The sequence below is a fragment of the Scardinius erythrophthalmus genome (assembly GCF_964197995.2).
Source record: "Scardinius erythrophthalmus genome assembly, chromosome: 1".
Lineage (NCBI taxonomy): Eukaryota > Metazoa > Chordata > Actinopteri > Cypriniformes > Leuciscidae > Scardinius > Scardinius erythrophthalmus.
The window spans coordinates 39,511,453-39,534,009 of NC_138221.1; the positions used below are offsets into that span (position 1 = coordinate 39,511,453).

Below are 22,557 nucleotides of genomic sequence, written 5' to 3' on the forward strand. Positions count from 1 at the left end.
ATACATTTAAAAAATAATACATATTATAGAAATAATATACTTAAAATAGTGATTTTTAAAAAAAAAATCCAAATGACTTCTATTGTCAACACTCTAGTGTACTGTCAACTCAGAGCACACAGACTTCCCTTTACGGCTGTAACTCTGTACTACCATCTAGTGCCTGGTTACAATACTTTTCCAATGAAGTTAAATTGAAACATCACATGCAACTGGCAGGGAATGGGAAATGAAAGCAATGATTCTTAAGAAAGCAACACACTGACGCCAAGTCTGCAGACGTTTGCTTCATATGATAAGTTCAATTACAAAACCAAGAGTGAGGACCTGCAACCGTCACCATTAGCCACAAAAAGAGAAATGAAAATGCTTTATAAATGGAGGCAGTAACATTTCAGGGACTAGTGGGTGATTAGAGCAACACACAAGTACCTCAAGCAAAATATTTTAATACTTAAAAAGAATACTTTTAGGAAACATTACACATTTGATTCCAGGATTTTTAGTTACAAAGTAGATATTCATTTAAATAATAACATATTAGTCCCAAGTTTAATGGAATGTACTGTTTTTTTTTATCAAGATGTTGAGAGGATTTTTCAGTGTCTTTATATTTCACATACACACATTTTCATTGACTCATAAAGAGCAGAAATACTGGTGAACAGGGAAGGAGACAGCTGTAGAGAGAGCGATTCCCAGACTGTCCCCCACGCTTGCTGCAGCCATGGCAAACTCTCTCTTACGCTCAGCGGTCTGTTCAGAAACACAGCGTAAGAGAATGCTTTAGAGACCATTGACTGATACATGCTGATCTAATCAAACGGTTCGAATGAAGTTCACATACCTCCTCATGGATGAAATGGAAGGTATTCACATAGGCTGCTCCTCCCAACAGACCCTCATAGAGGACAATAATAAAGACCACCCATGGGTAATGCAAGAACTGGTAATATACAGCAAAACCCAACACAACAGCATTCACACACTGAAAGAGAAAGAGTAATCGGTGTCATGAGGAGTTTTAAATATGTTTTCTATTGTCTTGCATTTACTGTTGCATATGTATGTCTAAGTTGATGTATGTCTTGTGCACCAGATCTCACCTGTAGGAGAGACATAAGGAAAATTTTCCTGATCTTAAAACAGAAGAGAGATGTGCGGGAGACAAACACACCAATCTGGTAAATTGTCTGATACCTGCAGAGGAGAGATAATGATGCGCATTGACCATTTGCTGGCATTCAAACAGAATAAAACAACATCTGACAACTGATAATGTTTGAGGCGGAAGAACCAAAGTCTCCAAATTAAGTGGATTTGGGATGTTCTCTTAAAGGAGAACTCCGGTCAATTTTAACACTGAGCTCATTTTTTTGTAAATTTGGAGTGCTGTCAATACAGAGAACAACGACAAAAATCGCTGTTGCCTACACCGTGTTATCCTCTTTTTAAAATTTGCACCCTGTTGACTTCAATGGGGCAAGTTTTAAACCTGCTTTTAGCCTCTTAACATCCTTGATGTGTCATTACAAGTGCACAGCCAATGTGAGTGATTCCTTCAGAGTGAACACGGGTGAATCTGACTGCAGTAGATGTGAAAGATATGAATAAAAATGATGTTATTTAAGCCAGCGCAAATACCTGTATTTACTTCCTGTTTTCGGTCGAAGTCCACAGTAGTCGATTGTCGAGTTCACGCGCGCGATCATACGTAACTAAACCTATGCGTGTGAACTCAACAATCGATTACTATGGACTTCGACCGAAAACAGGAAGAAAATACAGGTATGAGCGCTGGCTTAAATAACATCATTTTTATTAATATCTTTCACATCTACTGCAGTCAGATTCACTCGTGTTCACTCAGAAGGAATCACTCACATTAGCTGTGCACTTGTAATGACACATCAAGGATGTTAAGAGGCTAAAAGCAGGTTTAGTACTTGCCCCATTGAAGTCAACAGGGTGCAAATTTTAAAAAGAGGATAACACGGTGTAGGCAACAGCGATTTTTGTCGTTGTTCTCTGTATTGACAGCACTCCAAATTTACAAAAAAATGAGCTCAATGTTAAAATTTACCGGAGTTCTCCTTTAAAGGGATACTTCACCCCAAAATGAGAATTTCTTTCATCATATATTCACCCCTTATGTCAAAAACTTTTTTTAAGAGAATGTGACAACTACATTTTTTTTAATGATGTCTACATTATTAGGGCATAATGGAAGAATTGTACCTTATTTTATTTTATTATAATTTCAGTAAGTTTATTATTTAATCAAACAATCTTTGTGTATCTATATTTTATTATTTTCTTTCTTGTCTATTTGTAATTTTTTTTTCAATCTTTTCAATGCAAAGCTTGGTTGAATATTTTTTTAAATAAATCAATTAAAGGTTTTATTATTTAATGCTTTTACATGCTTTTATTCAGCAAGGATTCCATTAAATTGACCAAAAGTCTCTGTAAAGACATTTATAATGTTACAAAAGATTTCAATTTCAAATAAATACTGTTTCTTTTAACTTTCTATTAATCCAAGAATCCTGAAAACAATGTATCATGGTTTACACGGAGAAAAAAAAAAATCAACATTGATAAAAATGTTTTTTGAGCATCAAATCATCATACTAAATAGATTTTTTTGAAGGATCATGTGACACTGAAGACTGGAGTAAAGATGCTGAAAATTCAGCTCAGGAATAAATTACAGTTCAAAATATTGTAAAATATATTAAAATAGAAAACATTTAAATTGTAGTAACATTTCTCAACATTATTGTTTTAACTGGTTTAAAAAAAAAAATCAAACTAAAGCAGTTCCGACCCCAATTTTTGAACGGTAGTGTAATTAAAAAGTCATGAAATTAAAGAGATTTGTCATGTGACCTACCAGCGATATTGTTCTGCGTGTGAGAGAGGAGAGTCAGGAAAGTAGAGCAGCTCCAACTAATCAGAGGGATTAATAAATATATAGTGATATTTAGAGATCACAGGTAGTTTTACTGGTGTCTTACTCTTTTTGACTTGTCTGTGACTGTTACAGAAAACACTCACCAGTCCCTGGTTAATGAAATACTCAGCGAAGTAAACCACACTAAGAGGAATAATAAACTTCAGCAGGCCCTGAAAGAGATCATATGGGTAAGAACAAACACTAAAATAAAAGACTCAAAGAGGAAGTGCATTTCCTGACTACAGCACAACAAGGTGCAAACTAAACAAAAATAAAAACACACACACAAACTGCTATCCTACATGACACACACAAGCTATGCTCACACTTTAAATGCAATGTTTTTTTTAAATGTAACCCCAAAAGAAATACACAGCATTTCTGATGTTCAGTGGCCTTGAACAAAAATGCAAATAAAGACAGAGATCCCATGACTAACTGAAAATTACTCATTTTATCTCAGTAATTCTAAACTATTATATGAATTAGATTTTTTGGGGGGGAAAAATAATCATGAGACAAATTTGCTGATATGCTAAAAAAAAAAAAAGGTAATAAAAATGCAGCACTGTATCCACCCTTATGAGTGTCAATATAAAATTCAAGGCCTGTGAATAAATAATATAAAAAATAATCATACAAAAATGACTTAAACACCAAATTGAGGCTCACACAGCAGGTCTAACCTTAATAACGTATATTTGGTCAGTGAAGGTTAGGGGTTCGATGTGATGGTCCCCTGTCAGAAGGAAGAGTACAGTTATTTGAATGGACCCTCATATACATAACCATGAGAATGAAAAGTTGCAACAATACAAGCAACCAGTTCCTAATGTACACACCTTGTTCTTCCTGAGATGGCTCAGAGTCCTCATCAGTATCAGTCTCTTCCTCAATTAAAGGGCGTCTCTCCCTGGAGTTCACCGTTCTGAAATAACTGTGACCAACATTGTGCCGTCTCCACTGTGGGAACGAGGGTGGGAACACCAGGAGGAAGAAATAGCTGGGGAAAAAAATCATGAGAGAAAAAGATATGTTTATGCAATCGATTTGGTCAACAGGTTCAACCAAAAGAGTTGAGAAAGTTATTCTGACCTAACAACCAAAATAACAGGGACAACCAGCATGATCCATAACGTAACTTGGGGGGTCAGACCAGCCTGTGTAAATGCTGAGTAGAGGAAAGCTCCAGCTACTCCTGCTGCCCCCGTGCCGGACCCCCAGCCACTTAACACATCCCTTAAAGAGACAGAAACATAAACAGCTAGTAAAACTGAGATCAGTGACTAGGGCTATGCACGGAATACAATACTAACATATTATTCATACTTTTTCTGTAATATGCAGTCATTACACTACCATTCAAAATTTTTGGGGTCGGTAAGATTTTTAAATGTTTTTTAAAGTCTCTTATGTTCACCAAGGCTGCATTTATTTGACCAAAAAAACATAGTTCAAGCAGCAGTATTGTGAAATAATAGTGCAATTTAACATAACTTCTCTATTTGACTATATTTTAAAATGTAATTCAGCATAATTACTCCAGTCTTCAATGTCACATGAACATTTCTGATTATTATCAATGTTGAAAACTGTTGTGCTGCTTAATATTTTTGTGGAAACCTTGATCATTTTTTTCAGGATTCTTAATAGAAAGCTCAAAAGAACAGTATTTGTTTGAAGTAGAAATGTGTAACATTATGAATGTATTTACGGCCACTTTTGATCAATTTAACGCACCCTTGCAGAATAAAAGTGTTCATTTGTTTACAAATGTTTTACAGAAGCCAAACTTTTTTAGTTTGAGAATACGGTGCATAGTATGCTCATTTCTGCATTCATATAATATTTTGGATTAAAACTGCATAATAACTGCTGTTACTACCACAGATAATACCTGAACATTCACAAAATGAAATGACCAAAAGACTAACATAATACGGTTATATTAATATGAATAATGGTTACTTTAACATCAAAAATAGTGCATACTGTACGGGTACAAAAATATCCCAACACAGAACAGTTTGTATGAATGAATGGGTGTCTAGACGCTACCTGCTGAAAAACACAGAGAGGGAGAGGAAGGAAAGCTCCCCCAATCCTGAACTAATACTGGCAAAGACGACACCTGAGGAAGGATTCAGAGGTTCATCATCACAGCACTTATCAGATCTCATTAATCCAATACAAGAGGACATGCTCGTTACCAGTTATGCTCATCGATACAGTTGAAGAAAATGACACCATCAGGAAGCTGACTACTGCCGTAAAGAAACACACCAACACACGGAAACTGTTCATAATAAAAGTGAAAGAAAATAACATATTAATTAACAATTAAAGGGATCATTCCTTTAAAAATCCCTTTTACAGAAAAAAACACTGTGCAGGGCTACAATCAAATCAAATTCATCCTTTTAACTTTGTTAACAGGTTTGACATTGATTTCTCACACTATTGCATATCTCTTATCACAGTCTTACATGACATAATGTCAACATCTACGCAGCTAAACCTGTCTGAAGATGTTGACGGTTGTTAGACAAAGTAAATAAGTGCTTGTCAACTTTACCCATAAGGCACTTTGTGTATATAGAAAGGTGCTGTGAATTTGATTATGAGGGTGGGTAAGATGTCAGCCAACAGCACAGCCTAGAAACAGAAATAAAACAGTGTCACTCCCTGAACAAATATTTAAACATACACTTAACTCCCTAGACAACACGAGGGACCCGTCAACAAGGAATGACGGAGAGAAAGAAAGACAGACGTACCGCAGTAGACACAGGATTGCAGTCAAAGCGGTTGCTGCTGTTCCCGATCTCTATGTTAGTCCCATTTGGAGCTGGAGTCTAGTGCGAGAACAAAATAAAAAACGAGATAACATGAGTAATCAAACCTTGTGGAAAAAGTACACTTTAGCATACTTTTAAAAAGAGTTCATAATTTACATAATATACTTTAAAAGAATATGTTAAGTCTGAACTGAACGTAATGTTTTCGGAAATTCTATTATAGTTTAAATTCATAATAAATACAATTAGTTAATGTTTTTTTTTCTAAGGCACGTTTATAAAACTACTTAAATGTCCTAATTGAACTATGGCCTAATCCTGGCTTAATCTAAGCCTTGTCTGTGAAACCAGGCCAATGCAATTTCATAATTACTTCTATTGTCTTTGAAATATGACTGAAGTGTACTGCTGAATGTACAGATAAGCATTAATGGTAAACTAAAACATAATGTCATGTATTTAAATATATTTGTAATTACACATTTGTAATGATTAAGCTGCAATTTAGTACATTTAAAATATATCTACTTTAAATATTTAGTATGTTAGTCAATACTTTAAAATAATAAGTGTACTTCTTAAAAGCATGACTAAAGAATATTGAAATATGATTTAAAATTGGACTATTACAAAGTGCACTTTTTAAAAGTATACTTACGTTTGTTAACACACACACACACACACACACACACACACACACACACACACACACACACACACACACACACACACACACACATACATACATACATATTATATATATATGTATATATGTATATGTATATATGTATATGTATATATATATATATATATATATATATATATATATATATATTTATTTATTCATTTTTTTTTTTTTTTTTAGTACTCATGCACATTCAATACAATTATGCACACTTCTTTTTCACAAGGGAAGGATGGAGTTGTGGCAACTGTTTTTAGCAATATAACCAGAAATATCTTACAGGTGTTGTTGTGTTTTGAGATTCCTGTTTTTGTAAGATGTCATGTGCTGCACTCAGCATCACCACATATGCAAAGTTATTGCAAAGTCCCAGTAACCTAGATAGAGATAATGAAGATTAGTTTACATATTGCGTATCACTTTAAGTAAAGTTTGCAGAAGATTCACTTACCAAAACCCAATACAAATTCTCCAGCGCTGAAAACGACCTATACAGAAAAAACATACGTCAGGATAAAAAATCATATAAATCATAAAATACTGTTAAAGTGTCATTAGAGTATCCTACCTTCAGTGTGAGCTGTAATGACAGGGTCAGAGTTTAATGATCGATCCATTGCGACTTTTCGCACTGAAAAACTGTCACATACAGAAAAGTACTTCTCTAGCTGAGAGTTCAACTGCAGACATCCATAAACATTACATATTCATAACAACGGTGTATCTGAATGATCATAGCTCATTTGCAGCGGCGTAATGTTAGATAAACAGAGAGACACGAATCCACTGTCTTCCACTTTCATTACCTCAAATTATGACAAGCGACAGCAATAATCACAGCAGCACAAGGGTGCTGCACAGAAATAGATCCGACCGAGCGCAATGCTGCGAGGAGTAAACAGTTCCCACCGACTGCAGTGACTGTTTTCAGTGCACAGTATATCTATTCTGAGTTTTCATTTCATTGTTTTTATTCATTTTGAGGAATACTGAATCTGTTGTTGTACTCAGATGATCAAATACTCAAATTTAGTCTAGAACTAGGTTAAAATAAGCATCAAGTTTACACACAACACCTCTGTATGTTCCTTACAATTTCTCAACATGAGGACAGGAGAGGTGTCAGTCAATAAATGGGAAAACAAAGTAACTTGTGTTGCTTATTTGAAAAATGACCTAAGATATTTTGTTTTAAATGTAAAAGTACTGCATTTTAATGTAACGTATTGCATAAAAATAATGCATTTTAATGCCGTAATATAAAATGTAAAAGTAATGCAGTAATGTAAAAAGTAATGCATTTTAATTTTAATTTAAGTAATGCTTAACTCCTAATCTCTCCCAGGGCACCGCAGTGAATGGCTGTCCACTGCTCCGTGTGTGTGTGTGTGTGTGTGTGTGTGTGTGTGTGTGTGTGTGTGTGTGTGTGTGTGTGTGTGTGTGTGTGTGTGTGTGTACACTAACTTTGATGGGTTAAATGCAGAGGACTAAATCAGAGTATGGGTTAACATACTTTGCCTTCACTTCACTATGTTTCATTGGCTTTTTGCATTAACTGACCAAAATCTAGAAAACAATGCTGTGAGGGTGTTACTAATACAACAACTGAGAAAATAACTGAAAAAATCATTGTTTCTTCTGACAGTCGTAATCAGTTCCTGTATGTTTTCCCCTCTTTTGGAAAGTTTTGGATTATTTTTTCATGGATTATTTTTCTTTTGGAACTATTCACAGTACTATAAGAATATGTGTACCATTTGAACAAGTATTTAACATTTTAGTTACCAAACCCATGAGTCAACACTTCTGCCATTTTCCATTATCAGGACATCATTGGCATATCACTCTCTCTCCCTCTACTGGTCAGTAATCATAAATGCATCAAAAACTAAACTGCAGGACTGTTCATTTATAAAAATAAAATAAAAACAATAAAGTAAAATACAGAAAATGTGTAAGAACATTTATAATCTATAAGAATTTTGTATTCTACATTAAGAACATTTGTAAAAAAAAATAAAAAATAAAAATAAAAATATAAAAATCATTCTTACAAAAAGGTAGGCAATTTGTTCCAGAAACAGTTTTTGATATGCTGGTTGAAAGGCTGTGGAAGGCATAGGACCATAAAATGTTCGTCCAATCATTGCATTCGGACCGAAATGCAAATGCAGGAGCCAGGAGGTACGATGTCCTACCTGCCAATGTATGTATTTTCATACCTCCGTGCACCTGCTCGCGCAGACATCGCATGTCATAAGCATGTTTCATGGCCACAAACAAACAGCAGCCGCATTTTACAGTTTCTCCTGAATCAAAACAACAAGCTCATGCTGCGTTCATGCCATAATGTTATGTGCTTTTGAGATAATTTAACGCTGTCTCTCTCGCCTCGTGATGCTTTGCAGACTCTGCTCTGGCTTTGTGTGTTTATTTGTTTTGAAGGAGGCATGGCTTTGGAGACACTCTGAAGGGAGAGTGGGATCTAATCCTTTCAAAGCTAACTTGCTATTGCTAGCCGTTCTGAAAATTTCCTACTCTACCTTTAATTTATAAGAAAATTTGTAGGAAAATTCATGACAACTTAAAAAAAAAAAAAAACAACTTTTTTAAGATAACATATAAACACTTTTAGAGAAATGTATAAACTGTTATAAATAGTAAATATAAATATATATAAATAGTAATACAATTTATAATAAAATTATATTTATATTAAATGTATTTTCACATTGGTTGTTTGTGGATTTTTATAGTAGGCCTAGCACTACATTCATTCCCTGACATAGCCTAGGCTCCTGCAGATCTGACACTTCTGAAACTGCTATGGCCATGAACTACTGCCATTTGCCAACAAACTTACCAAGATCTTTTAAAATTATTAGATACTGTTAATGCGTTTACATTGAGATCAATAGCCTACACCTTAATGATGAAACGGGGGAATTTCGAAAGGTTTCAAAACAGTGTGAGTGCAAATGAAGGCAAGCTCACACTTTTGGCCAGATATTGCTGGATTACGGCCAAATCAGTCTTCGTTACGGTTGGTGATGCTTGTTAAGTATAAGAATAAGAAACTTTATTGTCATTGCACATCAGGTTTACAATGAAATTGCAGTGCATAAGACCGAGAGCCGCTGCGTCCGCTCGCGCCGCCATCTTTATCACACAGATAAGTCACATAAATAAATACGAAGAAATGTAAAAAAAAAAAAAATCAACAACTAAAATACATAAATAAATATAAAAATAAATGTAAAAAACAAAACAAACATTGAGTATTTATACTTTTATTTCCTTATGAATAATTAAAAATTTCCCCACATTTATTTAATTCTACTTTATTTTTTTTTTACATTTATCTATTTATACATTTCTTTGTCTGTATGTAAATGACGGGTTTTACTTTAGACGAGTTCAGAGCGGCAGTGCTGAAGCTTTGAGGCCACAGTGACACCTTGTGGTGTGACCAATCAAAACGCAAGCCATTGCAAAGTCACAGAGGCAATGACTGACTTCATTTAATAATCAAAGTAATTTAATATCACCCTTTAACCAGTTTAATTTAAACCTCAAAAAAGGTTCAAAAGTTTCATAAAGCCTCGTTTACAAAGCACAAATCATAATAATTAAAAAAAAGTACTACAAATAATAATACTTATTTACTGCAATTATATCTATCAAAGGTGTTCTTAACCGGTGCTGCTTCTTATAATGATAATCATCCTATATAAATAAGATAAGTTCCAACAGTGCCGACAACTCACAAAAACGTATTGTTTGAATAACACCACAAAAAGAAGCAAATGAGGTTAGCTGTGAAATATACTTTATTGTTTTCTTAACAGTGAGTATCATATTAAACAATAACAATAATATACCCCTGAAAGGCAGATGTTCTTTGTGCAAGTCAAATACAGTTAATATAAGTACTACAAGTACAAGAGCAACGTTTCTCAGCAGAGTTCGACATTAGAACACATGGGAGTGTTATTAAAAGCGGAAAGAGGGAGGAGATTAGGGCAAAATACATCTGGACATCAAGTTATTCAATTACAATTATTACTCTTTTAGGTTTCATCTCTTAGTTTCATAGTTTTGTTTTACACGTGGAAGTAACAAACACTAGAAAGAAAAAGGGAATGGGTCAAATGATGGGAGTTCAGAGTACAGATGTGTTTGGGTTCAGCGATTCTTTAGGAATAGGATGTGGATTGAAATGTAAAAGGCTTCTTGGTGATTAGTAGGCATGGTTGGCCACAAAGAGAGATTCTCCAGCAGCAGCACCCTTATCTCCTGAGGACACGTACTTCCCAACACAGGCCAGGCTGTTGTTCTGGAGATAGAAGCACAAGACAATAAGAGTAAAGTTGATCTAAAACAACTTTAGATTAAATACATAAAGTATAAACGGTATTTATCATATTTTATTATTGCAGGTTTGCATAATATTTCACTGTTTTTATTCGTTTTGAGGAACAAAAAAAACCCCAGCAGATTATCTCAAGTTACTGAAACTTACAAGAGCTCTCTTTACGAACTCCTCCTGGCAGGCTTTGCCATTCTCCTTCTTGCCAGCCCAGGCTTTGAGGGCAGAGGCCTGCAGGGCACGACCGTAGGAGAATGTCAGGGCCCAGGGCCTATGCAGGGGACACTGGTTCATGGCATTCAGATTGAGTGTGGCCTCCTCCTCACTCTGGCCTCCAGACAGGAAGGTGATGCCTATATCAAGAAGGTGTGGCAAAATGGGTCAGAAACGAGGAAATGATGATAATTACACAGTCGAGAACGTGTCCAGCAGGCCTGTGGTAAGATAAAGACTCTGTCATGAGCGAGTGAGTAATTGTGGTTGTTTTACTAACCAGGCACAGCAGGAGGAACAGTGCGGCGAAGAGCAGTGACAGTCGCCATGGCGATCTCCTGGGGGGTGTTTTTCTGGGAACAGGCATGGCCGGCAGTCACCATGTTGGGTTTGAGCAGAGTGCCCTCTAAATAAACATGGTGGTCTGACAGGGCCTTGTACACAGCAGCCAGAACCTTCTCAGTCACATACTGGGTCCTCTTCAGGTCATGGTCACCATCAGGCAGAATTTCAGGCTCCACGATGGGCACAATGCCGTGCTAACGAAAAAGGAGATATCATGTCAGTAATAAAAGTATACAATTATTTTAATATACTCTAGCGTTCAAAGGATTTTAAGATATGGTCACTTATGCTCACCAAGACTGCATTGATTTGATTAAAAATACAGTAAAACAGTAAGATTGTGAAATATTATTAAAAAAAGGTTTTCTATTTTAATACATGTTAAAATGTAATTTATTCCAGAGATGACATCAGCATAATTACTCTACACCAGTCTTCAGTGTCACATGATCCTTCAGAAATCATTCTGATATGATTTGCTGCTCAAGAAACATTTATTATTATTATTACCAATGTTGAAAACAGTTCCACTGCTTAATATTTTTGTGGAAACACCAATGTATTTTCAGGATTCTTTGATAAATAGAAAGTTCAAAATAACAGTATTTATTTGAAATAGAAATCTTTTGTAACAATGTGTCCTTACTCTTTACTGTCGCTTTTGATGTATTTAACATGTCCATGCTGAATGAAAGCATACAAAAAGCATTGTGTGTGGATATACATAGCTGTGCGCGTCTCACCATCTGGCAGATGCTAGCGTAACGAGCGAGCACATTGGCGTTCTCAATGATGGCCAGTCTAGAGGGAGTTGTGGCAGTGATCTTCAGCACAGACCTCCATTTAGCAAAGTCTGCCCCATCCTTCTTATACTGAGCACAACGCTCGTACAGCCCATCCAGACCTGCGAACGCAGAGAGAAATGAAGGTTTAAAGAGTCCCAAGCAAACTAAGTGACCGTGACCATTCAATTCCGGTCAACGTCCATCAAATTCCAGCATTTAAGTGGATACAAAAGGTTAAAAAAAATACCAAGTGTCATTTGTACTACCTGATAATCTATTTCATAGATAATCATGGGATGTTCACCTTGTGTGGTGGTCTCTCCATTAGTGCCAGCCAGGGGAACCACACCCTTGTCCACTTTGATGCCAACTACCATGCCCCTCTCCTTAAGGTACTGGGAGAAAAGTTTGCCATCATCTGTCTTCTGGTAGAGCGTCTCATGGAAGAGGATGACGCCACCGATGCAGGGCTTCACACGGTCGTCTGCGGTAAACAGCAGCTGGCGGTACAGTCTCCTGTTCTCCTCGGTGTTCTCAGCATTGATGCTCTGGAATCGCTTCGCCACGCTACCTGCGCAGGACCAACGATACGAGATGTTATCAGTCATAAGACAAGCAAATAAACTGGTTACTAATGAACGTGAACTCAACAGCCTGTACCTGTAGACTCGTCCGCAGCAAGAATGCCTTTGCCAGGGGCCACAATCCTCTGAGCAATATCGCTCAGCTCCTTCTTCTGCTCTGGTGTGAGGAATGGGTACGCGTGAGGCATCTTGACTCTAAGGAGATAGGTTTGGGAAACAGATTTCTATAATCATTCTGATTATCAGATTCATAATCATTAGAAACACACGAATCACATAACACAAACAGTGACCTATAACCAAGTAATGAATCAGGTGACTAATTAAATCAACATCAAGGAGCCTGAGCAAGGGTTCAGAATTGGGTGTGTACTCGCAAACCTTACCGACATTTTTTTTTTCTTCAACAAACTACATCTTGTTAGTTCATGATGCAACACGCCCTTCAGATACAAGCATGGATGACCTTGTGCGGCTCACGTAACGTTGCCTGTGTTAGCTTTGCATTAAAACGGAAAAGCGACTAGTAAAAGACTAGCTTCCGACAGCGGTCAAATATATATGCTTTTACTTGGATGTAAACTTGCTTTATATTAAGTAAAAACTCACCAGTAAAGAGGGGTAGAGGAAGCGATGGTTTCCGAATCACACTCTCAACGTAGTCACGTTATTCTACGGATGCAATGAATTGCAATAAAAGGAAGGAAATTACAAGCAATTTTACAGGGCTTGACCAATCAGGGCGGGAGTCATGTATTGATGGACAGGGCGTGGGGACGATGATTGGCAGTTGGGCTTTGAAAGGCGGGTTTAAGAACTACGCATCAAAAGGGGAGTGGTTTTGTTACAAATTAGAGGCGGGTTCGCGTTCTTGTGATACGTGACAGTTCACATGCAGGAGAAACAGACATGGAAATTACATTTTGAAATCCTGTTTGGATGCAAGCGAACAAATGACCTTGCGTGTGCAGTGCATTTTAGGAGTATGTTTAACAGGCTATGAATTATAAGACACTAATGCGCTTTAAAAAAAAAGAAAAAAAGTCTGGTATATATATCATCAAATTACATCTCTTGTCTACTGGACATTGAACAGCCCCACAAAAGGCTCTTAACATTCCAGCAACAAACCTCTTAACACCCTCCGCTCAAGTTGCATTCAACCAAAGGCCAACTTAAATATAGACAATCATTTAATGGCTGAAATCCAGCACTATAGAAGAGGATTTGACTTGTGATTGTGAAAGAGGGTCTGAACGACTCTTTGTGATGTTGAATTCCAAGCAGAGTCACTCAAGCTGGTAAATATTATTAATTCATGCCAAAAATAACACAGATTATCAGTGTTTTGTGTATTATGCATTTAAGCAAGAATAAAGAATTATGAATTATTTTAACAGTACATTTTATTATGCTAATAAATGTACAATTAAATCATTATTATTTAAAAGTTTTTAATATTAAAAACTATTATTATTATAATTATCAGTATTTCTTTGATTTAAAAAAAATGTGACAGAAGCAAATACATTGAAATAAAAAAGCCTAAAGAATATAGGCTAGTCTTATTTTTGCAGTAATTTACCGTTTACAGAAAAAAATAATAAAGTAGAATGCACGTTTTTACCGTGGAGCTGGATGAAGTGAGCGAGAGATACTCCCCAAATGGATGCAGAGGAGGTCTGGATAGTCTGCGACACTCTTCTGGTGCCAGATGACCTGTATTTATTCAGACGGCGTGACCTTTGACATTCTGTGGGTTTGGCTAATCTTAGCAGCAGGCAAACCCACGATGCAACTGGAGAAGGGCGATGTGACATTCATGTACACTGGCATTCAGCAAAGAAAGGTTAAAGAGAAAGGCAGTGAGTGGCATGGACAAGGCGCATGATTATTAATGTTGCTGCAACATGCATGAAGTATCATACAATCCCAATTAATTCATGATGAAAAGGGAGACTTGTGGTCTATAGATGACTGCAATAACCTGATTGAATCTTCTGCATGATGCTCTTTAATATTACTCCATGCAGTCCTTACAAACCTCCTGAGCCCACGAGATAACTGTCATCAGAAAAGGGATCTACTGTCCTCCTGAGATCTTCTGTCATGACCTTTCATCTTTTAAATGTCTTCTCTACATAATCCCTGTAATCAGCAAGAGCTTCATGTCTGACCAATTCATAAAGGTATAACCTAGATAACCTATATAGTAAAATGTAGAAACTTGGAACAATTTTTGCAAATGCATGAAAACAAATGAAGCCACCAGAAAATCTAAGACAATCCAACAATGAATGTAAAAGTGAATTCTTTCATATTTTACCACCAATGCTCTATAGATAATAATACTACTGTCAACAAAGCCTTTTTTCATGAAAGAATAACTTTAATTCATTTTAAAACCACACAGTTACAAAAATAGCACATATTTATATATATAAAAAATTGATACAAAAAATAATTTCAACCTAAGTTTTGCCTGTCAACAGAGAAAAGTGACAGTCACAGCATGTTTACTTTGTAAGCCATAGTATGCTGGCTGTAAGCATTAAAAAATATGGCCATATGCATAACTGTATGTCACAATATGCACAAATATTTCACAGGAGGATGTCCTGTAAACAATTACATTAGTAAACACTAGAACTAGCTTTTATTACCTTTGTACAGTATTACAGTATGTATCACAAAAATGATTATTACAATCTAAAATTGGTAAGTCAGCACTATATGAACATGTATCTTATATACAGTCAACACAGTTCAAGGACACTGGTGTCAGAATTAGATATATTTAACAGCATGTGTGGTTTATAGATTCCTCTCTTCTCTTTGTATGGCTCATAACTGAAGTACAAATGTCCATCATACCCAGTACAATGATACCACAGAGAAACACATTCGCTACAAAGCATAATTAATTATTGCCAACTAGGAAACTAGAAAGGACAAAAGTTTGTAAATATGATTTTTTGGTGCTGAAATGTAAAAATTCATTAAACGTCATGCTTTAAAAATCCATGGCACTGCTTAAAACTTTAGCTTCAGTCTTCTATTGTTCTACAGTGATTGTGTATTTCAGGAATTACAGCAGTTTGGACAACTGGCATCACACTATGACTTAAATATGTCCAATAACCATTATACTACAATAGTATGTACTGTATTTACAGTCTATATTATGTTTTATTAAGCATTTATTAATCTTGCTCACTTCATCCATACATGACTCAACTAAACAATGTATATTCCCAATAAATGCACATCTAAATGTTTTAGAACCGATGTAAATTTTGGTTAAATCAATGACCGTGAATAGGAAGGATGCTGTAATGTCTCCCAAATGATGCAAACGTTACAGAACAACCAAAGACTGAATCACAGTTTCTCTGGCTATCTTAAAACATACTTAAGTGTCACTTGGAGTAGGAATTTAAGGCATATTTTAAAGTGAAGTGGGTCTTCCTCTTTTCCTCCACCTTTCCTTCTACTTAAACTTGATCTCAAAGCAGAAGCAGTTGATGGAGTCGCACTCTGGTGGTTGACAGGTACAAGCACAATCCCACATCGCACACTGCAATAAGAAGAAATGATGATGAACAAGAAAAACCTGCTGACAGTGTGAGAAGGTTTATACCACTTCTGTTCATATTTATAGGCAGTGGGGGCTCCTGGCCGTAAATTTAGGTAAGGCAGATTCTGGGTCTTAGCACTAGTTTATGATCAACATTTTGTAAGCTTTATATCCTAATCGCTGAACACATCAGACACACATTTGACAGAATTCAGAATTGTCCTTGCGTTATTCAGCCTGAGGGTGGCGCTCTAATGATGATTGACAGACAAACGGCAAACGCATAGAATGCCATCTAGAATTGCCTTAATGTGGTTTTGTGTATTATATGTTGCAAGAAAGCTGAGATCAAAATCAAATACACTGTTTTCCTTAGGGGCAAACAAAATAATTTCAGATGTATTTTCATTCAGGAAAAATTGCTCAAGTTCATTTAGGCAATCTAAAAGTGGCTGAAGAGAATATTTGTTGTTGCGCTGTAAGGGAAGATAGATTTGGGTATCATCGGCATATAGAAGAAAAGAGACCATATTTAAAAAACAAAACAAAAAAAAACATTACAATTATTGTGCAAAATTAATATAAAATTACTTATACAGAAGATATGTTGCAACAATCCTTCCCCTTATAAAAATACATTGTTAGGCATGGTTATGCAATACATAGGCATTCGTTTTATATTTCAAGCATGTTGTTTGTGCACTTAATGCAATAAACATCATACAATTATTAAATAGGTTATAATTAGTCAAGATTTTGCAATAACTTTTGATCAGGCATTACCGCCTGTGTTCTAAAGGAGACCCAATTCCTGGGCTCGATTACTCATGACACTGGCTGCCCCGCTTAATCATGAATCTATGCGCTTCATTTTAATATATTCTAATCACTTTACGACTTAAAATAGTCTAGAAAATCCGAAAAAATATTTGTTGCAAAATGCTGAACACATTTATAATTTATTATTAATTGAATGTATATATAGAGGTCTATGTTTGGATGAATATTTTGGTGGGGACCTGCCCATACAGACAAGCCGTGGATGTTTATAGGGCTGTTTGGAAATTGTGTACTGTTTATTATTCAGTTAAGTTATTTGATAATACCATCATAATATGAAAGTTAAGATTATTACAAAGGCAATATTAACACTTTTATAATAAGATTTCATTTGTTAACATATATAGCCATGTACACACTGTAAAGTTTCAGGAGTGACAACAGCATTAAAATACTGGATTTCACCCATTGAATCCATGTGTGTACAGAACACGACTCACAACCAAAATTTCGACGATTGACAGTGTGATAACCATTAGAAAATTCTGGTGTCTTGCTTGTTTGGTATCCACTATTTTTGACTAAATTAATATTACAGTGACCAAAGAGTCATTATGTTAGATTTAGGTCCAGTTTAAGGAGTTTAAAAAAACATTGCATAGAATTTTTGTAAATACGATTGCAACTACCTGCATTTTTCAGCAGTTAATGCGGTTGTAGAAAGCAGTTGTCACTCCCAAAAATGACTGAACTGTGATCAGTCTAGTTTACTACATTAGTTAACATGAACTAAGAATCAACAATACTTCTACAACATTTATTAATCTTGGTTAATGTTAATTTATACATTTACTAGCGCATTGTTAAAATTACCAGTTGTATATGTTAACATAAGTTCTGTCCTGACAAATCTCGGAGTGTTTGGCATGGTAATGGATATGACAATGTTGATATATATGTTGATACAGATCTGCTACGCTGTTGCTGTGGCAGAGTAAGTACAAGACTTGCTACTGCCAATACATACACGCCACGCTGCTGTGAGCAAGTAAGACATGTACATGCTGCTGCTGTACAATAGTGTGCATGAATTACCCGTAGCGGATCTATACAGGTGGAGCTGGGGAAGGTGGAGGGTTTCTGAAAGCGCACTGCACTGCTAAGAAAAATGCTAACCACGTATTTGAAGGCTGAGCATGTGGGATCATTGGTGACTAATATAGCAGGGACTAATCAGCGGTGCTATAGAGAATTATGTGATTGTAAGCAGATCGAGTTAAAGACTTATTAGCTGCGCCATCTAGAGTTTCAAGACAGAACTTTACAGTATTTAATGCACTAAAATAAACAATGTATTTTTATTAACTAACATTAACATTACATTAACATTAGTAAATGCTTTAAAATGATATTGCTCATAGTTACTTAATGTTAACAAATCAAACCTTATTATAAAGTGTTACCAAGGCATTTAATTGGCCTTCGGAGAGCATATAACCCTAAACAATCAAAAACTTCGGGGGTTTCCCAACAATTAAACAATTATTTTACGATTCCTGAAATTTGTCTAAGGTTGCAAAATTGTGGCAAAAACAATGCATTGTGCATCCAGCTTAAAGCAAAAAGAAATTGGTGACATATCACTTACATTAGGGGAGGGACAGGAGTAGTCCAGGCAGGATCGCAGAGAGGGTGGACGACAGTCACATGACTGGGCACACACTAAACAGTACTCACAAGGAGAGAAACCTGCACAGCAATCTGAACACCGTGGATCACACTTGGCCTGTGAAGAGAGAAAAGCCCCTTTCACACAGAGATTCCGGAAAATACACGGATAAAGTGACCCGGGATTTGACCCGGGTTCATTTGATTTTGGTTCATTCACACTGCCAGTGATTTTCCGGAATCAGAGAGCGCGTTCACACACAACCCGTGTATGTCCCGGAAAGACACGTGACATCGATGTGACTTGTAATGTCTCAGCAGCGTCTTCAGTTTGCTTATGAGCTGCGATTTCTCTCTCGAGAAACCACGCTTGTGCATTTATTTCTCTGATTCGATCATAAAATTGCGCATTTCGTACCGTTTCACAGCTGGCGAACGATCCCGGCTTCAGCGTCATCACTACGACACGGCATTATTACGGCTTTTGTTCACACAGCGCGCGTTCCGGGACTGAACACGGCAATGTTACTAGGTCCCCAACCCGGCATCGATCCCGGCATTAAACCCGGGTCGTGTTTGCGTTCACACAGAAGGCGTTCCGGCAATTTGCCGGGTTCAAAGCGCTGTGTGAATGGGGCTAAAGAGAGCCAAGTGTGATCCACACTGCCAAAATGACTCAAAAGATAAAGCTAAAAACAGCAGGAAGTGAGATTCAGAGCAAAGCAACTGTGAAAAGTGTATACTTGCTGGACTTGTGTATATCAACAGCCATTCATATTTACTCAAGTAGATTGTTCAGCAATTTGGCTAACAGTAACGTTTCATGAAGTTTCTTCAGAAAGAGGAACTGATGATGTTGAAGTACCTTGAGACAGTGGTGGCACCACAGCACAGCCGCCAGGACCATCATATAGAGTCCCACAGCGATCATGATGATGGCAGGCAGCGGGAGAGAGAGAGCCCACACAGGAACAGCCTGACAGAGTCGAAGGAAACAGCACTTGATTTCACTAGACATCAACCCTACAGCTTATGGAAAAATCTATTTTATTTTGTAATAAGAATTAGTACTTTTTGAGAATTAGTCATTTATTTAGTTTTCAAAATCTTTCAAAGCCAAGGCTATTATTTTGTTGTACAAGAAATATTTATTTTCTATAGGTTTTTATTTTTTAAAATATGAAATATGAAAAATGTGAAACATTAACTTTATATTTATAATAATATGGTTAATTTATATATCGTATTTCCCGGGCTCAGTCATTTCACATGAACAATTATTTGGACAATGGACATTTGCCCAGTCCAGAACAAGAGATAATGCAGTTGCAAACATTGTGCAAACATTTAAATCCATGACAAAGAACTGTAACATTCATACAAAACCATGAAGCAAGTACACAACATGACTGATAATAATGGAAGAACACATTATGACTGATAATAATGGAAGAACACATTATGACTGATAATCTGGGATTTGGGCTGGGATTTGAAGCAGATACAAATTATGACTGATAATATTAGGCAAACAAATAGGTTTTGAGCTGTGATTTTAATTCATGGATACAGATAATTGTCATAAGTGTCAGGGAGTATAGGGAGAAAGTATGTCAGAAAGATAGGAGTGAGCAAGACCATTAAGGTAAGCAGAATAATTTTATATATAATACGGGATGATACAGGCAGCCAGTGGAGGTTAAATATGATGGGAGTAATACGAGCAGATCGTGTAGCATAAGTTAATATTGTCGCAGCAGAATTTTGAATATATTGCAAGCGGGAGATAAGAGTGTTCAGATAGTCAATGCGAGATGTAATAAATGCATGTACTAATGATTCAACATCTTTTGGGCTGAAGTAGGGACTAACTTGGGCGAATAGGGCAAAGTTGGAAGGATGCTTTTAAAGAGTTTGCTAATATAGGCATCTAGGGTCAGTGAAGAATCTAGAGTTTCCCTAAGTTTCTGACCGTGGCAGATGGAAAAACTGATGTAGCATCAGGGTCAAAGCTAGGATCACTAGTTATATTTTTTGATAGAGTTGGGGAAAAAATAGGATCTCAGTTTTGCTTAAGTTCAAAGTGAGAAAGTTCAATTCATTGACACACGTGAGGATAACGAGTCAGTCTGGTGAATAGAATCTGTCCGGCAAGCTGTATATATCTGAATATCAGTCATCAGTAACATAGGCTATACCATGACAATGAATAATTTGTCCAAGAGGCAAAATGTAGATAATGAATAATAATGGGCCAACACCTGATCCCTGGGGAACACCCTGTTTGAGTTAAGCAGTGGTGGATTTGTAATTGTGCATAGAAATGTAGTATTGCGATAAGGGGAGAATCAGGATAATGCAGTACGTGAGATGCCAATCTTTGAAATGCGAGAGAGTAATAATTCATATTGCCCCAAAACACATATTAATTTATAAAATTAGACAAAATGTACAGTAACACCAATTTTAGCTCATGCTTACAACAAATTGTGTGGTAAATCAGAAAATAAATACTAAATGAATAAATTACTCTTTGATAGTTCATATTTAGTAATATTACTGATTTGACTGCACTGACACTATTGGATGAGACCTGAGCTGAACTGAGTCGGACGATGGCATCACTGTTTTCTTCAGAGCTGCTTTATAGCTGAATTGAACTCAGTTCATTATTGATGAACTTTCCTCAGTTATTGAACCGAAATTATTCAACACAAAATGAACTGAATGACTGTTTACGTTTGTCTTTTTAGAGCTGCTTTACAGCAGAATTGAATTCTGTTTGTCTCATGCGATCATTGTTCTCACTGCGACCAGAACACCGCAGACACACAGTGCGATCACCATGGGAAAATCTCAGAGTAAAAACTGGGAGTTGTGAAAAATATGATACACCGGTGTTTTGCCAGATGAGAAGTTTATCTATGTATCATCTTTTTACTCTTTTAATTCATTTTATAACTGTATCATATATCTCTTTTAATTCCTTTTAGAACTGTTTTTAATTTTCCTTGCTTTTATTTTGTCATGATTTTAATTCCTTTCTGTAAAGCGCTTTGAATTGCCATAGTGTATGAAATGTGCTATATAAATAAACTTGCCTTGCCTTGTTCTCCTGTTTATCACAGTAAAGCAAACTGTATAGATTTAGATAGAAAATAGATTTTTTTTTTTCTGTATTCTGTTATATAAGAGCAATATAAACAAAGGGGACTTGAATTGATAGTAACAGCGGAGGAACTATGTGCAAGTTTGCTTGTGTCTGAAAGCTGGAATTTCTGTCAAAATAACTTTACCGAAATAAAAAAAACACTCTGAATCACATTCTGACGGAACACCTATTAAATACAGGCGAAGTTAGGCTAATTCGTGTGTGCATTTAAATAAACAGATATTATATTTTATATTTTTTTCTTCGTCTTATTATTATTATTATTATTATGATTAAAACAGTATTGCGCAGTATGGTTAAAGAAAAAACATAAAAGACTAAAACTTAATTTGTAAGGGGAAAAAACATTGTACATGCAAAAAAATGCATTTAACGTTACACCGTTGATGTCCAACAAACAAATCTTCACTTGAAGGACGTAGCACAATACACAAAACTATCTTACATACCATTATAACGTCCCTGCATTCCCAGTGTAATTGAACAGGGTTTTCAGTTATCGGGAGATTTCTTTAATTTAATTTAATTAAACCAGATGTTTACTCGTATAGCTAGCACATTGTTCTATAGCGAGGCTGATCAATGTTGTCCTAGCAACCGCGATACCACTTCCTTTGAGTGT

The 22,557-nt window shown here is 36.1% G+C and overlaps 3 protein-coding genes across 4 annotated transcripts; all 3 read right to left on the reverse strand.

Annotated features, from left to right (window-relative positions):
- Positions 1 to 275: 275 nt before the first annotated feature.
- On the reverse strand, positions 276 to 7,352 carry cln3 (CLN3 lysosomal/endosomal transmembrane protein, battenin). The gene is made up of 16 exons (XM_081369756.1): positions 7,249 to 7,352; positions 7,011 to 7,081; positions 6,894 to 6,930; positions 6,723 to 6,819; positions 5,737 to 5,814; positions 5,535 to 5,614; positions 5,170 to 5,255; positions 5,018 to 5,090; positions 4,055 to 4,198; positions 3,802 to 3,962; positions 3,646 to 3,698; positions 3,061 to 3,129; positions 2,897 to 2,952; positions 1,107 to 1,200; positions 848 to 988; positions 276 to 756 (listed from the first exon to the last, which is right to left on the reverse strand). Exons 2-16 carry the CDS (start codon positions 7,057 to 7,059, stop codon positions 640 to 642), a joined length of 1,335 nt encoding a protein of 444 aa, XP_081225882.1. The 5' UTR covers positions 7,060 to 7,081; positions 7,249 to 7,352; the 3' UTR covers positions 276 to 639.
- A 2,897-nt stretch (positions 7,353 to 10,249) lies between these two features.
- aldoaa (aldolase a, fructose-bisphosphate, a) lies at positions 10,250 to 14,579 on the reverse strand. Of its 2 annotated transcripts, XM_081386994.1 has the most exons (8): positions 14,366 to 14,579; positions 13,348 to 13,410; positions 12,815 to 12,933; positions 12,459 to 12,725; positions 12,113 to 12,273; positions 11,305 to 11,563; positions 10,965 to 11,164; positions 10,250 to 10,778 (listed from the first exon to the last, which is right to left on the reverse strand). In XM_081386994.1, exons 3-8 carry the CDS (start codon positions 12,924 to 12,926, stop codon positions 10,683 to 10,685), a joined length of 1,095 nt encoding a protein of 364 aa, XP_081243120.1. In that variant the 5' UTR covers positions 12,927 to 12,933; positions 13,348 to 13,410; positions 14,366 to 14,579; the 3' UTR covers positions 10,250 to 10,682. The 2 variants fall into 2 exon arrangements, with proteins under 2 accessions (XP_081243120.1, XP_081243119.1); XM_081386993.1 differs by lacking the exon at positions 13,348 to 13,410.
- Positions 14,580 to 15,112: 533 nt separating this feature from the next.
- Positions 15,113 to 22,557, reverse strand: LOC308699971 (uncharacterized protein). Its single transcript, XM_081381188.1, has 4 exons — positions 22,385 to 22,557; positions 19,629 to 19,739; positions 18,744 to 18,881; positions 15,113 to 16,315 (listed from the first exon to the last, which is right to left on the reverse strand). The coding sequence occupies exons 1-4, from the start codon at positions 22,385 to 22,387 to the stop codon at positions 16,229 to 16,231; spliced, it is 339 nt and encodes a 112-aa protein (XP_081237314.1). The 5' UTR covers positions 22,388 to 22,557; the 3' UTR covers positions 15,113 to 16,228.